This window comes from Anguilla rostrata, chromosome 10 (genome assembly GCF_018555375.3).
Source record: "Anguilla rostrata isolate EN2019 chromosome 10, ASM1855537v3, whole genome shotgun sequence".
Lineage (NCBI taxonomy): Eukaryota > Metazoa > Chordata > Actinopteri > Anguilliformes > Anguillidae > Anguilla > Anguilla rostrata.
In genome coordinates, this window is record NC_057942.1 from 7,308,383 (window position 1) to 7,335,786 (window position 27,404).

The window sequence follows — 27,404 nt, forward strand, 5'->3', positions numbered from 1 at the left end:
ACACACACACACACCACTTCTCTCACACACACACACACACACAACACACACCACACCACTTCTCTCCACACACACACACACACACACACACACACACCACTCTCTCTCTCACACACACACACACACACACACACACACACACACACACACACACACACACACACCCTGGGTGGCTGCCAGACCAGCAGTGGAAATAACGCTGACAAGCCCACGCGGTATTAGCGGCACAGTCATTGTTTTGGGAAACATGTCCTTGCGACTGCAGTGTTTTCTCCGCTGCGGCCCTCCCGCCCCCTCCCCCCCCGAGTGCATCCACCCCCCCCCCCCCCATTTTGACATGTTCAAACGCGCGACCGCTCTAAAGCTCGTGGCGGGGACAGTTTGAACAGCTGCGGATCACGCTCGCCGCGAACTCACGAAGAAAGAGCGAGACTTTTTTTTTTCTTCTTTTCCCCCCTCACCAAACTCCCAAAACGCCCGCGCGCATTCATTAGCGTTCCCGTAATAACAGACGTCGACAGAAATCGCTATAATGAATGTGAGAATTAAAGCCTCTTAATTATAGCTTATCGTCTATAGTCAGTTAGAAACCTTCAATTATGCGAAAGGGAAATTAAGATGTTTGACGGAAAATTATCCCCCCGCCCCCTCCCTGTCTGCCACCCAGAACACATCACGCCCTATAGCATGATTAATTTATTACAGAGTAACGTAAGAGCCCTATACCACCAGCCACCCTAGTCCCATCTGTGTGTGTGTGTGTGGGGGGGGGTTGCCAGTTTGATTAATAGCCGCATTTGAACTCACTGCCAGACAATGGCGGCTGTCCCCCCGCCAATCCCTAATGGCTCGTCTCTCCTTGCGCGACCCTGTGCACCTGCCTGCCGGGCCTCCCTCTGGTGCGAGAGAGGTCGCCGTGGAGACGACCCCAGACGGGGGGTGGGGTGGGGTGGGGGTGGGGGTGGGGGGGGCGGGCAGTTTACAGGCCACGCCTCCTCCATTTGTGCACTCTCCTTAATGGGAGGTCCCATTTGCTGCGCCCCCCCCCCAGGTCAGTCGAGCGCGGAAATGTAACAGGCGTATGATGCGGGCGTGGCGAGCGCTCGGAACGCGGCGGGCCATATTTCCTGTTTTATGGGGGTGTGTGCGAGGCCTCTTAAGTGCAGCCTTAGTGGCGCTCAGAAGCGCCCGGCCCGGGTCATATTAGCTTTTCTCCTTAATTAAAGCCCTGCGCGGGCCTGCGTGAATTATGGTCGCGGTGAACGCCATTTTCTTTAAAAAAAAAAAAAAAAACTTGTCAAACACTAATTAAAATGAATAAATGACAAGAATGTTTACGTCACTTATGCCCAAAGTACCAATAAGCGGTAGGTCTCAAAACAAGCAGTTCTCCTCACCGAAACCTCGTGGTCTTCTTAAAATGTCCTCGAGAGACAGAGAAAAAATTCACAAAGATCCTACCCCCCCCCCCCCATCTTAATGTGTGCTTTGAGTGGGTGGGACAGCCCCATTTTAAAAAAGAATATTTCAGAAACACAGAGGGGTAATTTTGACTGCCTTATTACAGAGTGCGCTCTCATCTGTTTGTGAGGGGAATTCAGGACCAGCAGCTGCCACATTAAAGACTGAAAGCCATATCGTCATTTTTAATAGTTATGTTAAACCGAAAAAAAGATGATACTAGGACACTAATACTGTTTTAATGCATGCGCGTGCATGCACACACAAAACCTTGCACACACACGTACACACACACACATACATAACTGTACACACTCTCACACACACACACACACACACACACACACCGTGGCTCCAATTTAAATGCAAATCCTGTCATTCCCCACCCTCAGCCTGAAAAGGTAACCATAGCATCGGCTGTATCTGGAAATATTTTGTTCCTCGATCTCTGTGCTGCATTATATACGGGTGTTGTGTTTTTTTTTTTTTATCATTCCGCTCGACACTCGCTCTAAAGGCAGTTATGCAAATAACCGCTTTTTTTTTCATTTGGATGATTATTCTTCTGCGACTCTCGGGCTTGGCGTGATCCAGCCCCCCCCACCCATTCTCCCTCCCCACCCCACCCCCGATCGGTGCGCTGGATTTTTTGCGAGCGTACACCCGCGCGTTATTTACGCGCCTCTCTCCGCAGGAAGTCTGTCGTTTTCCCGCCATGCGGGGTTTGTCTTCCCTTCGCGCCGCCGCTGCGGTCCCAGAAACACCGCGAGTGTCGCGCTCGTCGAGTAAATAAACAGCTGCCCTACTTCCTGTGAGTGTTGTGGAAAAAGCTGAGAGGAAATATTTTCCCATGAGCGAGAGGCAGCAGTTTCAGTTTGTGATGTTGTCTAACTTGGTGGCCCATTTTCCCCCATCTACTTTGCCTGAGCCCCCACCCAGAGTACAGATGTCATTTACAGGACCCCCCCCCCCCCCCTCCACCCCATCGTTACTAGTTTTGCTAGGTTTTTACACTGTTACAAATTCTGCTGAAGCATTCTGCGTTCCCATGTAGTCCAGGCCTTGCCATTCCACTGGCCGGTTTGGATAGCACATCGCCGATGATGTCATCGCGCCTGTCCCTTGCGCGTACAGCAGACGTGTCACTTCCTGGAACGAGAGCCGATCGGTTACAGGTCGCTCTCTCGTCAGCCGCCAATCGGTCCGGCTTATTTGCAAATTTTGCGAGCCGGCCGTGACATCACCTCGTACGAAATGAGCGGCGGCGCATGCTTTTTGGCGAGCCCCCCCTCGGGTTTTTAAAAAGCCGTCCCGTCTATCAAAGGAGCCCAATTTACAGGGCAAATATGCCAAGGTTCTGGGGGGAGAAAAAAGCCATCCGAGTGAATGTCAAAGCGACCGTACTCCCCCCCGCCACAGGACCAGAGGGCCGTCGGGCCCCCCAGTGCAGGCCTTGCAGCAGCTCTCCGGAACCTTCCCTTTACCCACAGCTGTGGTCTGTAACTACCGCTTCCTGGCTGCCTAATTATTATTTTTAAGAATGCGTACGTGCCAAACATTTGCTTATGAAACAATGTACGGATAACGTATATGTTGTGTGATGCGTGTAAACGAAATTGATTCAAATATTCTTAAAAATGTGTGTAAATATTGGGTATTATTCTGTTACTAGTGGGAGGTACACTGACTCTTTTTGATGCATCTGAAAAAATTTAAATATTTTTATTTATTTTTTTAATTAAGAAAAAAAGAACTTTTCTGCTCAGTAATCAAAGGGCCGGGAGCCCATCTGTGCTGGGCCCACATTTGGCCCTTTGGCTGGTTTTTTTTAGCCGCTCTGGCTCTTTCAACCCAGACTGCGGGAAGCACTTTAGCATAATTGTCAGTCTTGTAACACGGAGGTTGCAGGTTCGATTCTGATCCGGGGCCCACGCAGTTCTCCCCTCGAGCGAGGCGCTCGACCCGAAACCGCTGCAGTAAATATCCGGCTGTGTAAAGGGAGCGTGCGTGAAGCTCTTAGGTGTGTGAGTTACACACTTACACAGCTGAAATGTAAATGAGGAGTATAAGGGGGCTTTAAAATCCGCTTTAATTCGATAGTATTAATAATAATGGCGTTCCCTTATGTGGCAAAGTTACCCAGCAGGCTTTGGGGCTCGATGCGGCAACACCGCGCGTTCTGGTCCGTCGCCCAGGTGACGAACGGACGGACCCGCTCCACACTCGACAGTGTCTGCTTGGCACCCGACCCCCCCCCCCCCCCCCGACCGTCCCCACACAGACAGTGACATCATACCTGAACTCTGCCGAGCGGGGCGCTGTTGATCCTTCCAGATTACTGCGGCTAATTAGCACGGGACAGGGATTTGCATTAAAGCATGTAAAGGCTTGCAAGCCCACCTACGTTATGATTGGATGTGACCAGTTATTACGCCGAGATGCTGCAGCGCTGTTGAAAACTGTGTGGGTGTGGGTGTTTGTGTGTGTGTATGTGTGTGTGTGTGTGTGTGGTACACAGGTGTGAGAGACCCATGGCGGGGGGGTACTACAGCGCTGGTCTAATTGCACCCCCCCCTCCCCTCCCATCCTCCTCGTCTTATAGCCTCATAGCAACGCTGCTTCAGTGGAGAGAGAAGAGAATAACTGAGCACTTGTGCAGCCCTTGTGTGGGCCACTCCAGCAAATGAGGCTTCAGAAATGTGTGCAAACAACTGTGCCCGATCCCCATCTTTCAGAGCCACATTCCTCTTTTAGGTGATTGCATGTATATCAGGCGTCTTTATTTGCAAGGCCTGCAGTGAAGTAGGTAAGAGTGGCAGTGTAGTGTAACGCTTTGGGAACTGGGCTTGTAACCTAAAGGTTGCAGGTTTGATTCCCAGGTAGGACACTGCTGTTGCGTGTTTGAACAAGGAACCTGAATTGCTTCAGTTATAGACAGATATAGGCAGCTAAATCACTGGATGCTATGCAAAAATGCAACCTCTCCTCATGGTTGCATGTCTGTAGATCTCTCCTTGCGGTCGTGTGTCTGTGGTCCTGTCCTTGCGGTTGTGTGTCGGTGGTTCTATTCTTGTGGTTTGTGTCTGTGGTTCTGTCCTTGCGGTTGTGTGTCTGTAATCCTCTCCTTGTGGTTGTTTGTCAGTGGTTCTGTCCTTGCGGTTGTATGTCAGTGGTTCTCAGGGGTTGTGTGTCAGTGGTTCTCAGGGGTTGTGTGTCAGTGGTTCTCAGTGGTTGTGTGTCAGTGGTTCTCTGCTTGCAGTTGTTTGTCGGTGGTTCTGTCCTTGCGTTGTTGTCGTGGTTCTCAGGGTTGGTGTCAGTGGTTCTCTGCGTTTGTGTGTCAGTGGTTCTCTGCGGTTGTGTGTCGTGTTTCTCAGGGCTTGCGTGTCGTGGTTCTCAGGGTTGTGTGTCAGTGGTTCTCAGGGTTGTGTGTCGCGGTTTGGTTCGTGGTCTGCCGGTTGTGTGTCGGTGGTTCTCAGCGGTTGTGTGTCAGTGGTTCTCAGCGGTTGTGTGTCAGTGGTTCTCAGCGGTTGTGTGTCGGTGGTTCTCAGCGGTTGTGTGTCAGTGGTTCTCAGCGGTTGTGTGTCGGTGGTTCTCAGCGGTTGTGTGTCAGTGGTTCTCAGCGGTTGCCTGTCGGTGGTTCTCAGCGGTTGTCTGTGATTCCCGGCGTTTTGTCCGCGGGTGCTGCTCAGCTCTGCTTCTCTCCTCATTAGTAAAACTGAAAGCGCAGAAGAGCACATCGCTCTGAGCCGACAGACTGGCTGCCGCTCCTCTTACCCACGGCTGAGTTTTCATGTCCTTTTCCTTTGACATTTTTCTTTTACTTTTAATTATGGGATAGGACAAGGACATCTTCCTCCTCCTCCCTCTCTTTATATCCCTCTCACCTCATCTCTCATTACCTCTGTCTCTCACTCCTTTTTACTGCTTTTCTTTCTTCTCTTTTTTCATTTCTCTCACCTGAATATTCTCCATCCTTCCTCTTGCTTCCTGTCAGTCTCCCTTTCTCCCTCTACTTCACCTCTCTGATTAATTTCCCCTTTTTCTATTCACACTTACCTTTCTATCCTCTCTCTATCACTCTGTCTCTCTCCCCTACTCTGTGTCCTTTCTCTATTCTCTGTTCCCTCACTCTCTATCTCTCTGTTTATCTCTCTTTTTCAATTTACGGTTACAATTTAGTCATTTGGCAGATGTTTTTTTTTCCCGCCAAAAGTGCATTTAACAGTTAAGCAAAGGCCACAAAAGCTGGAGATAAGCACAGCTACACTCGGGTAAGTGTCCCCATCAAGGTGCGTTCCTCCATCGCTGGCCAAAGAAGCGAGGGAGGGGTTACCATTCTGTCTTCCCTCCTGTCCTCTTTCATCTCCCCTCAAAATTAATCTTTTCTGTTTTCTATTCCCACGCTCACTCACTCCCCTCCCCCTCTTTTTCTCTCTCTCAATTTTCTTTATTGACATGAAGTACGCACAGTAAATATTTGCCGAAGCATTATATTCTTAAAAAAATCAAAAGGGGAAAAAAAACTATTGAAAGCATTTAGTTATTAGCTGTAGTGAGTATATTTGCAAGTTGAACAGGTAACACAGTGCAACTTCTATCTGTACAGAGGATGTACTCTTGCTTGGTTAATCTCCCTCCTTGCCCCCCCCCCCTCTCTCTGCCCTCTCTTTCTGTCTCTCTCCCCCTCTTTCTCTCTCTCTCTCTGTCTCTTGCTCTTCCCCTCTCTCTCAGGGGGGCGTACGAGGACCCCATCGAGGCGGAGCTGATCGACGAGCGACACCCCTACATCCACGGCATGTACCCGGCGCCCCTGGCCCAGCCCGAGCGGGGCAGCATGGCCAGCCTGGACCGCATGGGCGGGGGCCGTCGCTCGCCCTCCATCGACAGCATCCGCAAGGACCCGCGCTGGCGCGACCCGGACCTGCCCGAGGTCATCGCCATGCTGGGCCACCCCATCGACCCGGTCAAGTCCAACGCCGCCGCCTACCTGCAGCACCTGTGCTACGAGAACGACAAGATGAAGAAGGACGTGCGGCAGCTGAAGGGCATCCCGGTGCTGGTGGGGCTGCTGGACCACCCCAAGGCCGAGGTGCACCGCAAGGCCTGCGGGGCCCTGCGGAACATCTCCTACGGCAAGGACCACGACAACAAGGTGGCCATCAAGAACTGCGACGGCATCCCCGCCCTCATCCGTCTCCTGAGGAAGACCAACGACATGGAGGTGCGGGAGCTCATCACAGGTAGGGCCACCCCCCCACTTCCTTTTTTTGGCTGGACCGCAACAGCGCAACTGTGACTGACTGACTGACTGACTGACTGAGTGACTGAATGACTGAGTGATGAAGTTACACCATTGGTCGGCCGAGTTATGAAGTCACACCATTGGTCGTCCGGATCAGGTGTGTTAGGTCCAGCCATGGGTCTTAACCTGGTCCTGTTTTCTTGGGGCTCTGCATCTTTTATAGCTGCGACCACCGGGGGGCGCTCACGAGCGTTTCCCTCCAAATTTCAGGATGTTGTTACGTCCGAGTTGTTTTTGACCCTGGTCTCGGAGGGCCGCAGGGTCTGCTGATTTTCCATCGTTAGCTCGCCGCTTAATTATGCGATTAAAGCAGCTGATTACACAGTTACCTCATCTCGCCTGGGTTCTTGGGGTCCAAACCGGTTACTGTGTTTAATGTGAACACAGAAGCTATCAGACCCTGCAGCCCTCCAGGACCCCTAAGGAGAGCATTGGATAGGGGATACAGAATTCTTTTTTTGTTGTTGTTACTGTAAAATTGGTGCCCAGTGTGGGGCTGAGTGTGTCTAATTTTGAGCGTCCAATCGTCTGCAGCCGCAGTGTGCAAACTGCAGTGTCGATTCGGGAGAGTGTAGACGTGTTGCCAGCTCTCGTGGGCAGTGGGGTTTTTGCAATATGAACACAACTGTGGTTGCAGATGCTTGGACATTCCAAATTGGGGCGGGGGGGGGGGGGGGATTTGGACGTAGTCAGCCCCATGTTAGCTTCCAATTTCTTCAAATGAAATTTTAAAAAAAGCTCAGCTCACGATGTAGCCAAGTCCACCTCTCCAAAGCAGAGCTTTCTCTGCTACTCCAGGATGTCTCTACCGGAGCGTTACCCCCACACGTACCCCACCATCCGCTGGTCTATTCACAGCTTGGAAAGGCGCCAAAATTGGCGATTAGCTTGTCCGCTTCATCGCAGACCGTCAGAAAAAGGCGCTTTTGGGCGATTGGCGGCGTTCCTCCGGCCGCGGGCCGCCCTTTTCGCGGGCCGTTCCTCGCCCGCCCCCCCCTTTACCTCAGACGCGCCGGCGTGAGGGATGACTCTGCTCCGGCACGAATGATTGCCTTCGCCGCGCGACGTCGCTTTCGATCGCGGCTAAAAATATCCCCCCCTCCCCCGCTCCGCCAGGCTGCGAGCGAGCTTCTCTGGCCGTGCGGTTGAGCCAGCGAGGCCCCTGTAAAAGAAAAACCAGGCCTCCGCGCGATGCGGACCAGAGCGGGCATGTTTTCACTACAATTTAATATAATTACAGGGCTTAAAAATAGGCCCCCTTTTTTCTACCTTCTCAACCGTGTGTTTTTTTTTTTATAGCATTCTCCAGTCGCAAAAAAAAACCACGAAGGGGTGGGCCTTGTTTTCTTACGAGCCGGCAAGTGTAGGTTTGGAAAAGAAGGGAAGTAACGCCAGACGGGTTTTTAGAAGCAGAGAAGCTGCCATATTTTCAGCTCTTGTGTTTTTCTTTTTTTTTCCGTCTTTTTTTTTTGGTAGTTCTTTTCCCCTCTCTCTCTCTCTCTCTCTGCCTCTCCCGCTCCTGGTGTTGGCCTGATAATTAGCAATTATCTCCAGAAGCCGCACATCATTAAAAGAGTGAGGCGGCGTGAGGCGGCGCTGCGCGGTGCGGTGCATGATTTTTTATTATTTTAAATTTTTCCCCTCCCAGCGAGCGAATGCAGTCCTCTGGGCGTTTTCTTTTTCTTTCTCGGAGGAGATAAGCAGCGTTCCCTGTGTGGTCATGTGACCGCCTGTCTCCGTGACGCCCCCGGGAGGCGCTGGCGGGAGGCTGACGCACGCGAGCGGGGGGCAGCCCGGCGGTACCGGCGCGTTATCTGATGCAGGGCGGCCGCAGGGGCCACGCATCCCCCGGGCTGGGACGAAAGGGGCAGAGCTTCCCCTTGGCAGGGCTTAATGGAAATAAGTCTCCCCCCCCCTCCTCCCCCCTTCCTGTCTTACGTGTTGTCTGAGTCCCTAATGTAGGGGCGGAGGGAGGGGGGGAGACGTGAGGAAGAGAGAGGGGGGGAGGCGGAGCAGGTTAGACCAGGACGTCCCGGCGGTTTGGGGGAGAGGACGTTGGATGAGTGAAGGGAGGGATGACGGCTGGGACTGCACAGGACCCCCCCCCCCCCCTTGCAGTGGCGACGGGGGGGAAAGCCAGTACTAGGCAACGGTGACCGGCCATTTAGAGCGACCCGTCTGGCAGCTCCCAGGAAACTGAATTAAGCAGGAGGCTCTGATGGTAACGCGACAGAAGGGGGAGGGGCTTGGGGAACTCGATAAGGCTGCACCTCCGGGCTCTCCTGACTGCCACTTACTGGATCGCTATCTTATTAGCAGCCTGTCCTGGTGGCAGTGAGGGGAGGGAGTTAGGCGGGGGGGTGGGGGGTTAGGCAGGGGGGAGGGGGGAGTGGGGGTTAGATGGGAGGCGGTGTAACTGAATCAGTAGCTCCAGACCCCCCTTTTAAATCGCACTACAGTCACAGTAGCGACCGTCAGCTAATGTCTCTCGACAAGATGATGTGGAAACACTTAGGCCTCTGAAGATCTGCCCCCCTCCCATTCCCCCACCCACCACCCCCCTCCCTTCCCCTAAAAAACCCAGTTTCACATCAGATTACACTCAGCAGGGTCTGTGGTATTCCTCCAGAATAGGTTGTTCTACTTTCTGGACGCTTTTCACACCAGACTGAGGCTGTCTAAAATGGCGGCTCATTGTAGGCTGTTAGCATTGCACTAAACGGGACTACAATTTTTCCCCTCAAATGCGCAGTGCACACATTTCTGCATTAATAAAGTTAGATTTTTTGAATTGTGTTCAGTGAGTTTCTGTTTTGCTCTCCTGGTAGATTATGTAATGTACTAACGTGAGACTTTTCTTTCGGCACCACCCAGAGGCAGGGGGGTGCCATATCGCTTGCCACTAGCTAGTAGCAGTTATACGCAATGGATAGATTAGCTGAAATTCCCACACAAGGCAAAAATCTCATTTCTGCTTGGTTCAAGGCTTTTACCCGAAAGGACTACGATACACCAACCTTACTGTATATCTGTTTCACTGAAATTTTGTTCATAAATATTTTTTTCCAATTTCTTGTTAATGTAATAAGGACTGGTAACTTGATGTTTTGAGTACGGTATTTAATTATATGTCTTACTACAACAACAGTTGGGCGGAATAGTACAGATGGCAGGAATGACAAGGCTTGCTAAGGTATTTAATGGAGAGGAGAGCATATGAGGCTTCAGTGCTTTATGAGTAGTCCATTGAGAACTATGCAGACCTTAACACAGAGGTCAAAGAGAATATCTGTACATATGGCCTTACTAGCCACACTGACAGGAAGTTTAATAGCTGAGGAAGTTTGCATACTTTGGGTTCTGTGTTTTGTAGAGACAAGCAGAGTTACTGTCACCTTGTTTTAAGCACCGTCGCTGCGCAGTTGGCGTCTTTGCGACAGCGATAAACCACCTTCAAGGTAGTTAAGATGGTGGCCGGGTGCCAGCGGGTTTTTTTTTTGCGGACGGGTCCCCTCCGCGCCGAAGAAGCTCAGCTGCTGTAGTCCGGCAAGTCGGGGGAAAAAAGATGATTTTCCTGCAACGCGCATGGCGGTAAGGTTGCCACTGACGTACTGCGGGTGTCAGCTTCAAAAACATGAAAATGTGTACGCCTTGGCTAGCCCACGGTCCTGGCTTGGGTCAGACGATAACAGCGATCTGCTTCAGCTGCGTCTGGAGTGAATTTCGCCCTCTGTGTCATGTCCTCTTTCAATCCAATTTACCGGAGGGGCTGGCTCACGGCGTGGGCTCAAATTTGGAATATTTCGTTTGAAGTGGCTTCTGGAGAGCCATGGAAAGCTACATGTACCGCCAGTGCTGCGGTGGCCATTTTGACCGTGCTGTGACTTCCGATCAAGTGCTGTCCCCCGGAGAAACTAAACAAGCGATTTTTCCGCATTGTGAAAAAAATAAAAACTTTTACCTTTGTAAATAATACTTCATTATTTAAAAGTACCCCTTGTTTACTTCCAGCTTTGATCTTGTACGTGATCTTAAGGTTGAAAATGAAGAGGCCCAAGAGTAGAACACACTCTCATACTCTTTCAGAATTAACCAGCCCTTGAGCTCGCTCTAGAATGGATTCTAATGGTCAATAAAATAAATAAAGTTGAAATGGAGAGCGACGCACTGCGTGAAATGAAAGGCAAGGCTGGTTTTAGCAAGCCCAGCAGAGCCGCGCTCTACAGTGCTGAAGGTTCGGCATCGGTAAGTGCAAACTCCCGGTACTCCGTCCAGCCAGGTTTTTGCCGTTCACGTGCATCAGCGACGGCGACGAGAGGCCGAGTACCCGAGGTTACGTTGGGCTAAGAGGTCCAGCGAGGATTTTTTGCAGTGAATAAAAATTCATGGAAAGTTAATTTCATTCAGCGAATCAGTGATGGCATTCTTAACAATGACAGAAAATGCATGACAATTTATGTGGCTCAAATTTAATGTACTTTTCTTTTTCTTTTTTTTCTTTATGATTGCTGGCTTCCAAATGGCATTTTTATTTTTCTTTTTTTTTTTCTCAGCAATAAAATCAAATTAAATGCTGCCGACGCCGCGGCCGATGTCACAGTTATAAAACGTCCGTTTTCCGCGATACGTTTTCCGCAACGGGGGCGTAATTAAAGCACGCCGTTGCTGTCGGTCGGCTTGTTGTCGGGATAAACGAAGTGATCCCAATCGCGCGAAACGCGGAGGTAATCATCCCGTTAGCCTTCCGGCTCCTCGCTTTCTCAGCCGCCATCGTTCTCCGGGAGTGTGGCGGACGTCCGCGGCGGCTATCGAGCGCGTTAGCTCGAACGCTAGACGCGCCGGGGGGGAGGGGGGGGGGGCTGCGTGGTGGCAGTCGCGTCCTCCGCTGCGACTTCAGTCCTGCGAGTGCGTCTCTCTGACGGTGTTTAGAAACAAAATCTACCCCCCCCCCACCACCGCCACCGCCACCGCCACTCCAAACCTCTAAGCGAGCTCTTTCCCTTGGCCCATTTATAGAATGCGCACAGACGAGGGTTATTGTTGGATACAAGTGGTTGCAACCACAACCACGTCAGCATTTTTAGATGTGTGTTGTTTTATTTATTTTTTTTGGGGGGGGGGGGTTGTTTCGGGGGGTTTGGTTAGCATGTAGCTGGCACAAGTGGGTACGGCGATTGTTGACCGAGTGGAAAATGCACAGTAATGGGACCGCAGTGTTTGGAGGACTCGTGACACTTCCGTCGTGCTCGTCGCTCGCAGCTGTCGCGAATAGCGTGCGCGTCTGTCAAACCGTAAACTGAACACAGCGCCCCCTGGCTGTTACCGTTTCCGCCTGAGGAGGAAATCCACCCCAGCCCCCCCACAAGAAAGGTCCACATTCCTTCCGACCTAAAGCCGAAAGACGAAGGGGTTTCTTTTCGCCGTTTTTATTTTAAGCAGTTCCTTTTCGCAGACAGCGTGGGGGGTTATATAGAGTTAACGACACAGAGATATTGTGGTCCGCGTGCGTGCGGAATTAAAGTCAGTCAGAAGTATAATATTGCATTACGCAACGCTTCGTTCTTCATCCGATTTTTAAAATTTTTTATTCTCTCCCCCCCACCTGTTTTTTTTTTATTGTCAGTGTTACGGAGTGTGCGTCATATCAAAATAAGATGTTCAAAATAAAGCCATTAAAAAAAGAAGCATCTGTTATATTCGCGGGAGAAGCTTTGTCTGTGAAAGCACACTCATCGCACTGTGGCGCTCTGAAAGAACAGTGTGTGTTATCGCCAATAAGCACCGCGTTTCTCCAAGACAGGAAGCGACCCGACTTCACACACACTCACCGCTGGCACATTTTTCTGGTGTGGAATAGCTGTGATAAAAAAAGGAGTCTATGGTTTATTTTCTCCAATATTTATAGGATTGCTTTTTTCTTTTTCCTTTTTTCTTTTTTTTTTTGCTTCCTACATTCGTTCCTTATCCCCCTAGAATATTTTCATGCTCGGTACTTCTGTCGGAAGACAGCTCGATTCTCACGTGTGATCTTATTTTTGGCTTCAGCTGACACCTACAGTAATTCTTAATTCACTGGTTCACATTCATTAAACTGGCCTTATTTGGAGTGCTTTCATGTTTGGAAGCTTTCTTTTTTTGTACTGTGGGAATTTCATGCTCAGTTTGAAAGAAAAGCGGTTGGTTGATTCTCGGCCTTTGAAGTACAGAATGGAAGGGAAGCCCACCAGAAGCTGTGGCTGGGGGGTGACAGAACCTTGTATACAACCAAGATGGCGGCAGGTCTCTCTATCTCTGTATGATACACAGACAAACAATGTAGAGAAATGATCTGGTTTTGGTGTGTTGAGGGGCCAGTGTGTGTGTGTCTGATGGGAATGGTCAGTGTTTGGGGCGGGGTGTGTGTGTCTGATGGGGATGGTCAGTGTTTGGGGCGGGGTGTGTGTGTCTGATGGGGATGGTCAGAGTTTGGGGTGGGGTGTGTGTGTCTGATGGGGAAGGTCAGTGTTTGGGGCAGGGTGTGTGTGGGAGGGGGTGGAGAAGGGTGTGTTCTGTGAAACTTTCCAGATGAACCCAGGACTGGTTTTAGCTTTTTAACTGTGCTTGTGCTTTGGTCGTGTGATCACGTTTTATTTATTTTTAGTTTTGGATATTTTTGGTTTGTGTTTGACTTTATGACAGTTCGGTAAAAGGCCTTGAAAAGTCACATCTGCTCTCTCTCTCTCTCTCTCTCTGTCTCTCTCTCTCTCTCTCTCTCTGTCTCTCTCTGTCTCTCTCTCTCTGTCTCTCTCCCTCCCTCCCTCCCTCTCTCTCTCTCTCTCTCTCTCTCTCTCAGGAACGCTGTGGAATCTCTCCTCCTACGAGCCGCTGAAGATGGTCATCATCAACCACGGCCTGCAGACCCTGACCAACGAGGTCATCATCCCGCACTCGGGGTGGGAGAACGAGCCCAACGAGGACTCCAAGCCGCGGGACGCCGAGTGGACCACCGTCTTCAAGAACACGTCCGGGTGTCTGAGGTAGAGCTCAGCCACGCCCCCCCGCCGTGGCTTTCGCCCAAGCCACACCCCCTGCCATTCCTTTACCATAAGCCATGCCCCCTCTTGATCTTTCACCCTAAATCACACCCCCGTTACATGCTTACCATAAACCACACACCCTGCCACGCCTTTTCCCTCACTGTTGAAGTCACTTCTGTTTCTTGACACTGTTGAAAATGGGCTGTTGTTAATTTAGCATAATGAGTTGCTGATTAAATATCATAGAGGTTACTTGTGTCAGCCAAATTTTTTTTATATAAATCTCTCCCGTTAATTGTCGCGATGTGCAGATGATTGGCGGTCCAGCGGTAGGGGGTACGACGTCTGTGATGACAGACCTCTCGTAGAGAGCCCGTGAGAAGCACACAGGGGCGGACAGACAGGCAGGCAGACAGGCAGACAGACAGACAGACAGACAGACAGACAGACACAGACAGACAGACAGACAGACAGACAGAGACAGACAGACAGACAGACAGACAGACAGCAGCAGACAGACAGACACAGACAGACAGACAGGCAGGCAGGCAGGCAGGCAGACAGACAGACAGACAGACAGACAGACAGACAGGAGGAGGCCAGGACGGACAGACAGACAGACAGACAGACAGACAGACAGACAGACAGAGACAGACAGACAGCAGACAGACAGACAGCAGGCAGCAGACACAGACAGACAGACAGACAGACAGACAGAGCAGGACAGACAGACAGACAGACAGGCAGACAGAGCAACGACAGACAGACGACAGGCAGAGCAGACAGGCAGAACGGGCAGACAGACAGACAGACAGAGCAGGCAGACAGACAGACAGACAGAACGGGCAGACAGACAGACAGACAGACAGACAGAACGGGCAGACAGACAGACAGCAGACAGACAGAACAGACAGACAGACAGACAGCAGGCAGACAGAACAGACAGACAGACAGCAGCACAGACAGGACAGACAGACAGACAGCAGACAGGCAAAGACAGACAGCAGCAGACAGGACAGACAGACAGACAGACACAGACAGACACAGACAGACAGACACAGACAGACAGACAGACAGACAGGCAGACAGACACAGACAGACAGACAGACACACAGACAGACAGACAGACAGACAGGCAGGCAGGCAGATAGACAGACACAGACAGACAGACAGACAGACAGACACAGACAGACAGACAGACGGGGGTATCGATAGCGTCGTGCTTAAGGAGCGTTGGGTGTCATGGCGATGGAGCTGTCCGACACACGCCCACGCATCTTTCTGAAAACTGAGCCAGGAAAGACTCAACCCCCCCCCCCTCCACTCCCCCACTCCCCCCTGCTCCCCGGGAAGCTCTCAAATTACCTCTTCAGTCCATTTAATAACCAAAAAAAAAAAAGTGCATAAATCGCTAGGGGCGACCTAAATTACTGCACTTTGTTGCTCTGGCCATTAGCATTAATCTAACCTTTTTGTTTTAGCGAGCTAAGTACAGACCAGCGAGAAGCGGGGGGGTGCGGACGGGGGCTGTGTCTTCATTCTCTAATGAGATAAGGATATTTAGGCTAGGAGTCTTACCGTTATGACTGATTAACAATGCACTTCTCTGTGGCAAAGGGTGAAGGTAAAGGGTTCTGTAAAGAACCAAAGATTCGGTTGCCGCGTTATCTGGGTTTCCATAGGAACCTGGTTCCCATTGAGCCCCAGCTAAACGTTACTGAATTTTGGTGCCGTTGTTGTAAATTCAAGGCCTTTTGTTGCTCAGTGCAGCAGAGCGTGGATCGTGTCTGAACTGGGGCCCTCAAGGACAGTTTTTGGTTCTGCAGAACCGCAGGTTCGCGGTTATTGCGAACTTAGTTGATCAGTTAAAGCACACGATCGCACGTTTAGCTCGGGTCATAATTCTTGGGTCGAAATCGGGTTTAAAGATGGCGTGCTGTGCGAACCACCAGCGCCAGGCTCTGGCCTTTTACATCCGACTTTGGGGGACAGACCAGCGGTTTGGGGTCTGCAGATTCTTCGACACGTTGCGTGCGTTTGTGGCTAGTCTGGCGTTCTCTGAAAGGGGTCGTCATGTTTGGTGCCATCATCCAGAGCGGTTGACCCTCCTCTCCCGCTGTCCTGGCTTTAATCTGGGCTTCCGAGCCGGCGGTACATACCCCCCCCCCCCCACACCCACACCCACCCCCCACCCACCCCTCGCGTGAGACGCACGTGTCGCCTTGGCAACCATCCTCAGCAGAAGCCTGTTCCGGTCTCCCCAGCTGGAGGGCTGCGGTCTATCGGCCGAGCTCCAGCAAAATTCTCACTTTTCTCCTTTTCTTTTTTCTTTGTCTCTTTTTTGTTCCCCCTCTCTTCTCCCTGCGTTTCTCCCAATTTAACGCGTTCCAGATAAAAAAATTTCCCATTTCTTTCTCTTCTGGCATCTGAGGCTGTTTAAGAGCCTTGAGCTCTACACCGGCTGTCCTTATATTACACCCCACAAACTGCTGGAGTCTGACTGCCCCCCCCCCCCCCCCCCTTCATTTTGTTTTAATGGACTTAGCCTGCTCTCACTGCAGGGTCAAGGGGTCTGGTCCTCAGCCTTTATCATTTAGTGTAGAATTTGAGAGCAGGTTGCAGTGGGACAGCAGGTGATCACTTGTGCCTTTAAGTAGGATGTATGACAGTGCTGCAGACAAGCAGACCTTGAGACGGGGAGGGGGGGCAGGCACTGTGGAATAGCTAGTAAATAGTGGGACAGGGTTACATTAGTTTGCCTACCCAGACCCCGGCCCCCTAACCCCCCCAGTGGGTTGGCCACATTGGGCAGGCTAGTGCCTCCTCTGCGGGGCAGCAACCCCCCCGTCTCTCCATCTCCATCCTCGTCCTGCCACTGATCCGGGCTGCTATAGCCCATCTCTATGGAAACGGTAACCAACGACATCTGTTGCCTGGTAAGCTGCTTAGCGGCAATGCCACAGCGGCGATAAACGGAGTTCAGTGGCGCCGCCGATTCCTCTCACCCCCCCCTGTCCTCCCCCCCCACCCCATTTATTTCCCCTTCCCTTGAAATTGGAATGGAGCTGCCAAGCGGAGGAGCAGCCTCTGCTTCGCCGCTTTTCAGCTTTGTTGTGTTAAAGGCCCCGGTCCGCTCCTTGGGTTTCCGAGGCGGCGTTTCGCGCGGGACGCGCTGCGTGATCCCCGCAGGTGAGGTGGAGGTCGTTTTGTGCAGGAGGTCGGGGCGGTGGGGGTGGGGTTGGGGGACCCCTCTTCATCTCCATCTGCGACACTCCTCCATTGCCGTCCCTGGGGATGACGGACAGCCCAAAATGGGGGGGGGGGGCGGTGAAGTCAGAGGGGTCGAGGCCGTTGTTCTTGTGTTGCCAAGTTTGACCTTGTCACTCCCGGTGCCCCTAAATGCTGAAGTTGACGAATTGCATAAGGAGACATATGGAGACACACACACATGCACACACACACATACACATATTCACACACACTCATACTCGCACACACACACTCGAGCAACAGCAGAACAACTTGCCCGTGGAGAGCGTCAGTCTCAGAAACACACAAGTGTGAGATCACCAAGGAAGGCACAGAAGGATTACAAGTCACGGGACGCAGAGAGAACCACCATCTTCAGGAATTATAAATCACAGATTGGGCACCTGTGTAAAGCTGGCTGAACAAATCAGAGATTAGTTCTGTACACAAAAGAGCCACTGCAGACCCAAGCTGTCTTTATTCAGCTATTCCTATAGCATTACTATCCCAAAAGGAAATCAGAAGAGAAAGGGTAACGTATTAGAGGGGCGTGGGCCCGGTGTGGGCGTGTCACATGGTAACAGAGTGTGCGCTCAGCGTGGGCGTGTCGCTCGATAGTGGAACGCTCAGCGAGCGCCCTGTCGCTCGCTAGTGTGACGCCTGCTCAGCGGCGCCCCCCTGTGGCTCCTCGTTGCAGGAACGTGAGCTCGGACGGGGCGGAGGCACGGCGGAGGCTGAGGGAGTGCGACGGGCTGGTGGACGCGCTGCTGCACGCCCTGCAGTCCGCCGTGGGCAAGAAGGACATGGACAACAAGGTGAGACGCTCCGCACCGCACCGTACCCACTCCCCAATCATATTAATAATAATAATAATAATAATAATAATAATGATGATGATGATGATGATGATGATGATAATAATAATAAGGGATTGTGTTTGTATAGTGCTTTTTGTGATCTTAGACAGGGTAACGGGATGGTGGAAACTCACCTCAAACACCACCTCCCTGCAACTGTGGTGCATGGCAGCCATTTTGGCTCACGTTGAGCCGGCATGGCCCCTGTGCTCTTTCCCGCAGTCGGTGGAGAACTGCGTGTGCATCATGCGCAACCTGTCCTACCACGTGCACAAGGAGATCCCGGGGGCCGAGCGCTTCCAGGACCCCGGGGCCGTCCAGGCGCCGGGCTCCGGCGGGCCCCAGAGGAAGAAGAAGGACGACGCCGGCTGCTTCGGCGGGAAGAAGGCCAAAGGTACGCTCCTCATCCCCATCCTCATCCTCCTCATCCTCCTCCTTACGTTGGGGGTCACCCGGGACACAAGCCCATAAGTTTTACCCATGAGCCAGAAGGGGAGCACCACAGACTCACAAAAAATGGAGACGGAGCGTTCTTTGATTTGGACATCCCACCTTTTCCATGACATGGCACACTTTTGGGGGGGGGGGGTTTGTTCACTGTCTACTCACTGAGACAGAGAGAAACCTCTGTGTAATGGTCCATCCATCCATCCATCCATCCATCCACCAGAAGTCTGACTTCCTGGTTGCACTCTCCATTTCCTTTAAGACAGCTGCTAAATTACTGGCATTTAGCAGACGCTCTTATCCAGAGCAGCTTTGCACAACTGTTAATAATTTCACACAGTATCCATTCTAACGGCTGGATATGTTCTAAATTCGGGTTAAGTACCTTGCTCAAGTGTACAACGGTAGCGTCCTCTCCTCTCCAGGAATTGAGAGGATTCCCTGACCATTATACTGCACTGCATAGTATCTGTTAGCTTTGAGCTTCATTCCCCCCCCCCCCTTCGGACACATTCACTCCACACCAGGATGAGCAGTTGCAGTGGTGCATTCTGTGAACGGACGAACGCGTAGAAGAACCTGCTTGTTTCGGCCTGGTGTGTGCTCTTTTGTCTGTAACTGTGTGTGTGACTGCCTTTGGAGGTCTGTGTTTCTGTGACTGGCGTTTGTTGAAAGGGAGGACGAGGCCATTTTGCTTTTTTTTCCCCCCGTGTCTATACATGCTACCCCCCCCCCCCAAATTAAGACAGAACCCCCACACCACCGCATTCAGTTCTGGGAACGTTTGTTTGAGGGCAGACAGACAGGGGGCACACGCGTGTGCGCAATCTTTTCGTTTGTTTGCTCTGTCAGTTTTGTTTGCAGCGGGTACCACGGGGACACATTCTCGCTCCCTTTAAAGAGCCGCGGCGCTGACATCACTTCCTCTTTCAACGCCGTCCCCCCAGCGAATACCTGTGTACTGCTAATGGATTTTATTTTCTGGCTGCTGTCTTTTTCTTTTCTTTTTCCCCTGCTATGCACTTTTATTTTTCTCTCTCTCTCTCTCTCTCTTCTTTTTTATTTTTTTTTCCTTTTTTTAAGTCTGGACTTAATGAACTTCTTCTGCTTTTGAGTTTGAGAAGTGTGCAGCTGTGAATTCTGTCTCTGTCTCTAATGTGCACTCCTGTGATCTTCTCCCTGTTTTGCGCTGGCATCGCTGCGTCCGTGGCTAAATGTAGAGGAATGGTTTAACCAAGGTGAGTTCGCTCCCGCCCCCCACCTCATCGCGCTTCTCGTTTCCCTGTTTATAGACGCCGTCATCGCTTCCCTTCACCCCCCAAAAAAAAATGTCCAGTCAGCAGTCTGTCTTGTACCCATTCCCGCCCCCACCCTGCCCCCCTTGTGAAATTTTACATCTGGTGACGGACAGGGCGACCAGCCAATCACAAGGTGGCTTGCCATGCACTCATGAGATGAGCAGGGTAGGCTGGGTGATGGACCCGTGGTGTGGCCAATGGACGAGAGGCATCTGACTGCAGGCCATAGGAGGGCGGGCCTTGATGTCAAACCCTACTCTTTAACCTCCTTCCCCTTAGTCTTATCCGGAGCTTGGAATTGTTTATAACCAACAGCTTGCTTCAGTGGATATAGTTGGATGTCAAACCCCTCCCATCCACGTCCAACCCCACCCCTCCCGCATCCAATCAGATGTACTTGCAGTGGGCTGACAACCACATTGAGCATCTGTGTAGTATAACGGTTAGGGAAGCGGGGGTCACGGGTCCAAAATACTGCGTGGGGCACTACTGCCACACCCTTGAGCAAGGTCCTTAATCTGAACTGCTTCAGTCAATAATTAGCCGTATAAATCTTGTGTGTAAAATGATAAATGATAATGCTGGGTAAGAGCTAAATGCTAAATGTGGCTAAATGCTAAATGTACTATCGTTTTGGTCTGCTGTTGTTTCAAACCTGTAGGGGTCACCTCTGACTGTCCAGTCCAGTCCCCAGTCCCACCCCCCTCCCTACCCTGTTCCCTGTCTGTGTTGTTCAGCCTCTCAACGTTAATGAGAGGCAACTGTGGTCCTCCTGTACGGGGGATTCTGTCTGTCAAAGTAGTCATTAGCCTCATTAGCTTGACTCCCTTTCAAAAACGAATCTGCCAGCTTCCTGCTCACTGGGCCCAGACGGTCGCTCATTGGCTGGCATGCCGCGTCCGTCTGGCTTGCTGTTGAGGTCACGTCCTTCTTGAGTTGGGGACCCAGCATGCCTGTTGAAGGTCCCTGGCCATTTGAGGCCCCCGCAGCCTCCATCCACAGAACTGGGGTGCCAATGGGGGGCAGCTGGTGGGGGGGGGGTTTGTCTTTGCCTTCTGGCTCCATCACCCCCGCCCCCCTCCGCTGATACATTTACACTCTGCTCTCCTCTTCAAACAGGCCGGAAAAACGGAGAGAACGACAAAAACTACGACACACTGGACCTGCCCAAGCGTACCGAGCCTACGAAAGGTACGCTCCTTTCTGCTTCTCTTGTTTGTTTTTTTTGGTCTGTTATCTCTGCTCAGTCGCATCAAAGGACTCGCACAGAGGAGATTAGTCACAGCATAACGATTTCGGCCGTTTTCGACTGGCTAGGATCAAAGGAGTCGCTTCGCCATCGCATGAAAAAAGGCCTGGTAATTGAACCCGAAACGCTGAAAAGTTTCCCTTGAACTTTTGGAGTCATTGCGATCATTCGCTCGACGACAGCTGGTTGAAGGTTGTTTGGCTGAGTAATGGATGTTTTCCATGTTACCTTTACCTCACAGTTTGGCTAAGGAACTTTTTAGTCACAATGATGCTTGTTATGACCCGTTATTGTTATTGGTAAGTGCTCTCAATGGATTATTGGGCAGTTCTTGCAAAGCCCACAAGGGCATTGATTACTGTTTAGTTTTTTTTTTTGACACATATATATCACGTTCATAGATTCTGTCCGCTGAATGTAGCGGTTTAGCTGCTTCGAGAATTATATCGTAACGACCGCGTTTTTTTTCGTTTTTTTTGTTTTTGTGTGAATAAATCACGCTGACGGAGTGGATCAAACTTTTCTGGTGGACTTTTTGGACCCTTTTTTTTTTTTTTAAGTGTGACCGTATCGTTATAAAGATCCGCGGCGTGTTTCCCGGGCGATGAATAACTGCCTCGCGCTCGTATCGAAAACCTGCATCCTCTGCGCCGAAGATCGGGAGCCGCCGCAGCTCTGAGATTAACGCCATTTTAAAAAGTCAAACTCCTCCCCCCCCCCCCCAGCGAGAAAAGAAAAGCCCTAATCCATGTCGCATTAAAGTGGGAAGTTACGGCAGTTACAGGACCGCAGTGGGCCGCAGCGCGAAGTTCAAGTTCAACTGAGGCGCCGTAAAGGACAAGGGCCCCACCTGGGATTTTGGGCCCCGTGACAAGATTTCTCACTGGGCCCCTGTCAGTCCAGGGCCCTTGGAATCATCTTAACCCCCCCCCCCACACCCTCATACTCCTTCAAAAGGGTAGATGTCATACCAATACCACCTTGTATATTTGAGTATGTTTACATACACATACACACAAGGTGGTTAATTCGGTAAGAGCCGTTTTGGTTAAGTTTGACTCTAAATGCCCTACGAGTGGTTTTATGAGCCGACGCAAGCAGCCGTGTGTGTGTAAATAAGGTTCAGCAAAAGAGAAGGAGAAAGAAGCTGCAGAACAGCAGCTTGTAATTGTATGTAAATGGGTCACGGAGGCTGGGTCTGGCTGTGTGCTATCAGACCAGCCCTGATTGGTTAAAAATACGGCTCTGCCGCGTTGAACCCGCCGCTGGATAAAGCCGTTCTCAGCGACACCGATAATCGCAGGGGCTGATCCCCCGCGTGCGTTTTTTACGTCTTACCCTAATTCGGGACGAAAAAAGGGGGCGAATCCTTCCCGTCCCCGTTCTCCCCCCCCCCCCCCGCGGGCGAGCGAGCCGTGTCGCTCTCCGCCGTCGCTCCCGCCCGCCGCGGTGATGGCGCATTCCCGTGCGCTCAGGTTTTCCCGCTAGCTTCCCGTGACGCCGCGCTGTCTGAGGGTCCGCTCGTTTTCTCCGTACGGCGTGGCGCAGTCACGCTACAGACGCGCGACGCGCTTCGCCTCGGCGTGAGCGAGGGGGATTTCTTTCGGTGCCCACTGTGGCGTTTGCCGCTCGTGCGTTATTCGGGCCTTGACAAAAAATTTTATTATACATTTTTTTTAACTGAAGGAAAACTGAGAAATCCGATAAAGTGCGCCTAAAAATCCGCCTCCCTCTCCGCGCGTTGAGAGGGGCTTACCTCGAGAGTGGCAGGAGTGTAATTTCCCTGATGTTCTCGTCGCCCTCCCCGTGAGCGGCACGGGGTCCGAGGCAGCCGGGCGGGGCCGGGCGCCGTTAATTACGGCAGGGGGGGCACGGGGGCGGACCGGCGCTGGCGTTCCGGGGGTTGGCGGCTTTCCCGCCCCGGAGCCGCGGTGAGTCCCCTCGGCGATCAGCGATTATGGCGGTAAGCAGGTTCGGACCCGGCCTCCGTCAGGATTCCGAATCTGATGAGCCGTGCGCTCTGGTGCGCTTGAGTATTAAAACACTCCGGAGGGTTGCCTCTAACTGACTGACTTTTTTCCTTTTTCTTTTTTTCAATTTTCTATTTTTGGACACCACTGTGAAAATTAACATCTCAAATTTGGACTGCTAGTAGTGTGTGGATTGACAGTTTTTTTTTTTTTTTTTTCTTTATCTATTTTCTGGGAAAGGGGGGAGTTTTTTTGTTTGTAAAAATCACTATGTACACATCACCGGATTCATCAGGGTCTAATGGCAACCGCTCAAAGTCAATAGAGCTTCCAGCTTCCCTGTAATTAGCCACATTAGAAAGCTAAAGTGGGCTTGTATGAAACTAGATTACAATTAATTGCAGTGGTTTACGTAGGTAAGCCGATTCTGTCGTTTATCTCCTCAAAGTCAAGTGGACGAGCCCAGAGAATGATAATTAGCGTTTTTTTTTTTTTGCGCGCGAATTTGCCGAAACGCTTCACAGTCGCGGTCTGCTCTTAATGGGACTCAATTGAAAATAATCTTCTCTTTCGTACATTTTGACATTTGGGGGATTAATTACTATCTCCCTATTTATTGTTGCAATGGTGTAGAGTTGCATTGGAGTCTGGAGATGGCTGATCATGGGGGGGGGGGGGGGGGGGGGGTTGGGGGGGGTGGTGAGGAAGTTTGACCTCCTGCTGTAACGCGTTGCATGCTCCTTCGCTGACAGATAGTTAGTTAGTACCAGCCACATGCTGACCTGATGGGCAGCGAGCAGGGTTATCGTGCTGCTGTGTGACTTTGGGGGTCATTCTGGGGGTGGTAGATGGAAATCCGCCCCCTCGCCCTGTGTGTTAAACACAAAGCCAGCCGGGTCATTCTGTTGCCCAATTTTTTTGTTTTCAGTGGACTGATGTGCAAGTGCGTGTGTGTGTGCGTGTGTTTTAGTGTTGCTGTGTTTTCTTGTCTGTGTGTTTTGGGTGGGGGGTGGGTTGTAGGAAAGGGATTTTCGCCGGTTGAATCGGGTCAGATTCAGAGCACAGAGACTGTGGAGATTACGGGCAGTTTTGGTCCTTATCTCTTGTCTGTCTGAAGCAAGATTGGTGTGCCGTTCGCACCCCAGAGACCTGCCCGAGGCTGGCTTTGTGATTGGCTCCCTGCGCTGGGACTACACTGGTCCTCCTGGGTCTCCCAGATATCCCGGCGCAGCAGCGCGTGGGGTCAAAGGGCACAATTAAATATCAGAGGACATATCCTCCGTATTTAAGAACTTTTGTTAACTGAACATTCTAATGCTGATGTAGCAATCACTACTGGTAACTGAAGTCAATGGAGTTGTGTCTGTGGGCTCCACAGTCTGGTATCGGACCTGTGCAGTACTCTACGGCTGGCATCCCTGTTGGGTGGGGCACGTTAGAGGGAGTGCTCATAATTGGCGGAGCCTCCGTGTGTAATCAATCACTAGCGCCCCCTCTGGTCAGTCGGGTGCCTGCGGTCTTTTTGCTCAAGCAGCATGTAAACAGTCCTCCTCTGACTCAGCTTCTGTGTGAGCTTAGCGGTCTGTAATACGTGCTTCAGAGGAGACTAGAGAATATCACAATTGTGTATTCCTTATTTGGAGAAAAAGAAAAATCTGGGCTAAAAATTGCAGGGGGGTGAGGGGTGCATTTTAGGACCAGCGACAGTCTCATGTGGTCTTTGGACATTGGCCATTCTTTGTTCAGTCAAAGGTTGTGGCCTCTGCTCTCCCACCAGTACATTGAGATGATTAGTGACAGTTTGCTTACAGCATAGCATGCTTTGGTTTGTATTTTATGTTAATTACTGTATAGCCTGCTTCAGTAACACATCCATTGTGTGCTGAAAATTTTGTTTCAGCGCTGAACACTGATTGCAATCTATTATGATTGACATTACTCATCAAACCATAACAGAAGATATGAGCAGAGTCATTAATAACTCTGACAGAAACATTTACACAGCCAAAAACATGTTTTTGGCTCTTTGTAGTTGCTAGTTGAAATGCTTGAAATGCTGGCCAAATTTTTTTTTTTTTTTGCTGTGAGACACAGTCACAGGAAGGCTGAGAGAAATCAGCTCACATAAATTAGTGTTTTTTTTTTTTTTTTTTTGAGAGAGAGAGTGTAGATAGAGGAGGACGAGCAGACCCTTGAAGTGAAAGCAGGAGTCCTAGGAGAGGACGGAGGAGTCCCGGTCGGAAGCAGAGCTGGCATCGGGCGCCGCAAGCGGTGATGAGTCATCCGTCTCGTACGTCCCCGGCTGAGTCCCGTCGGGTTCCAGATCCTCGGCTCCCGCGCGTCTGTGCGTCGCCCCGGATACCGCCGTCTGCTAAGCGATGGCGGTGCGATGTAAACTAACGAGAGACGCGTGCATTTCTCTCCCGCAAAAACCCTCCTCCCCGGATCCAGCCTCCGCCAGGCCTGCACAGCCCACGTTTGCTTTTGATAATGAAGTAGAAATGACTTGACGATGCCGCAACGCGTTTATTGAGCTCTATGGTGCGGACGTGTCAGAGATTAACAGGCGGAACGGGAAACTCGTAAAGCCGAACGTAGGCCTTGCGGTCGATGCCTCCCGTCGCCGCCGTCGCCCGCCGGGACGCCGGTGAGTCGTTGGGTCCGTGCCGCGGCATCTTGCCCTCGGAATTTGGAGCTGGAGCTGGAGTGCGTTCTGGAGCGCGGAGGTCTCGAGCGTGCTCCCCGGGTCTCTCTCCCCGGTGCCGAGCGGTAGCGGAGTGGCCCTCCCCGGGGGGGGGTTCGAGCGTGACTGTACAGCTATTCGGCTGCACGCCTCCCCTCGTCCTCTCCTCTCTCTCGGGAGACGCCGGTGTTATTCTCCGCTCGTGCGCCTCAAATTAAATTGCGCTCCGTCTGAATTCATTCTGAAACAGGTGGGTTGTTGGGGGAGGGGGGGGGGGGGTGACTTCTCCGAGTCGTGTTTCGGTTGACACCCCCCCCCCCCCCGTCTCCAGCGGATTACCGTTGCTTCGAAGCCGTGTTATGGAACTGCACGTTCATTGCCTTCGAATAGGAAATTTTCACCGACTGGAACATTCAATTTTTCTGTGTTTGTGCTCTGATGTCTTCTCATGTCATCCCAGTTTTTTGTATTTTTTTGTATTTTTTTAACCCCACCTACAAAGTAAACTGTAAAATTCTTCCAGGATGACAGGCCAGGTATAGGCTAGGTGACGGTTGAGAGGAGGTCCGGCTGTGGGATTTTTTTTTTGACTGGCCTACCCTGTCAAAGAACCCATGCTGTGTGGAGTCTCTGTCAGGTTTTAACGCTTTAAGGTGTAAGAGCACAAATACGTGATTAGAATTTTCCTAACTGAACATTCTAATGCTGATGTAACAATGGCTGCTGGTGATTGACAGCAATGGAGTTCTAGAACACTGATTTAGAATTCCAGAACAGACCTACTCTTCAGAGGGTTAAGGGCGATGGTGTGTGGTATTGTCAGCTCCGGTGTTTGGGCCTAAGGCTTTCCATCTGTGCGGAACCACGCCGCTCTCTCTCTGCGCCGAGCACAGAGTCTGCCGCTTCTGCCGAGAGGGCCCCGGCGATTTTGGAGAACGGGACGAAATCACGAATCGCCTCCGGCGGGTCCTCCGAGTGCCCCCCCTCCCTGCCCTTCGTTCCCCTCGTTTCCGTTTTGCCTTTTCTCTCGCTTCGACGGCTTCCCTGCATCCCGATTTATGTCTTTCCCTTCTCGACGGCGCCAGGCATGGAGGTGACCAATAAAAAAAAATAAAGGAAGGAAAGGAAGGAAAAAAAAAAAGCAATCTGGTCGCCGACAGAGCCGTGTCTCGTTGTTTGAGGAGCGCGGGATTTAATTTGGAGACGATCTTGAGGACAGCGGTGTTAATTAGAGCTCCTTGCTTGGTGTCGTCTTGACGGCTGCCCATTTGGGTTTTTGTCCCCCCCCCCACCCCACCCCTTCACTGAAAACGGACTTGTCGGAGCGAGTTGTCTCTCTAACCGACGTCTTGTTACCCCGCGGATGTGTTTATTTTTACTGGCCGCAGTCAGAAGTGAATTGTGTTGTGTGTTGTGCTTTTTTTTCTTTTCTTTGTTCTTTTGGCAGTTTCATTGTTCATCCCCTCTGGTTTATCATGTTAATGCCGGGCCTCACTTCTGTCTCCGCCCCATCATCACCCACACCCACACCACACCTCCGCGCCTTTTTGGGAAATGAGAAATCCTCTCCCCCAATGGTTTCACAACTTTCTCTGCTTCTCTTTTGGAAAAGATTTTTAAATTATTTATGAGCCTCGGAGTCCTGGATGATGTTTTTTCCACACGTACAGCCCGTGTGGCATTATTCATGTGGAGAAAAGGACTCTTTTGCACGGCTGTGGCGAGAGGCACTGCCCCAGGACTTGAGCAGAACCCTTCCTTCCCTGTTTTTCGGGCCCTGGCAGTTGGAATGGCTTGAACAGTCTGGAATGTCGCACTTGCACTGAGGTAACCTGCAGATCTTCCCTGCCCACCCCTATGCCCCCCCCCCCA

At 51.3% G+C, this 27,404-nt stretch overlaps 1 protein-coding gene across 13 annotated transcripts in view; it reads left to right on the forward strand.

Moving 5' to 3' along the window:
- Positions 1-27,404, forward strand: part of arvcfb (ARVCF delta catenin family member b) — a 206,854-nt gene that overhangs the window by 147,976 nt on the left and 31,474 nt on the right. For 11 of the 13 annotated variants that reach the window (XM_064353729.1, XM_064353735.1, XM_064353734.1 and 8 more), the window contains 6 exons: positions 6,193-6,701; positions 13,596-13,779; positions 17,726-17,843; positions 18,108-18,279; positions 19,553-19,570; positions 20,750-20,821. In XM_064353729.1, coding sequence (XP_064209799.1) covers positions 6,193-6,701; positions 13,596-13,779; positions 17,726-17,843; positions 18,108-18,279; positions 19,553-19,570; positions 20,750-20,821 — 1,073 coding nt within the window. The remainder of the gene's footprint in view (positions 1-6,192; positions 6,702-13,595; positions 13,780-17,725; positions 17,844-18,107; positions 18,280-19,552; positions 19,571-20,749; positions 20,822-27,404) is intronic. The other 2 variants (XM_064353731.1, XM_064353733.1) reach the window with 1 other exon arrangement.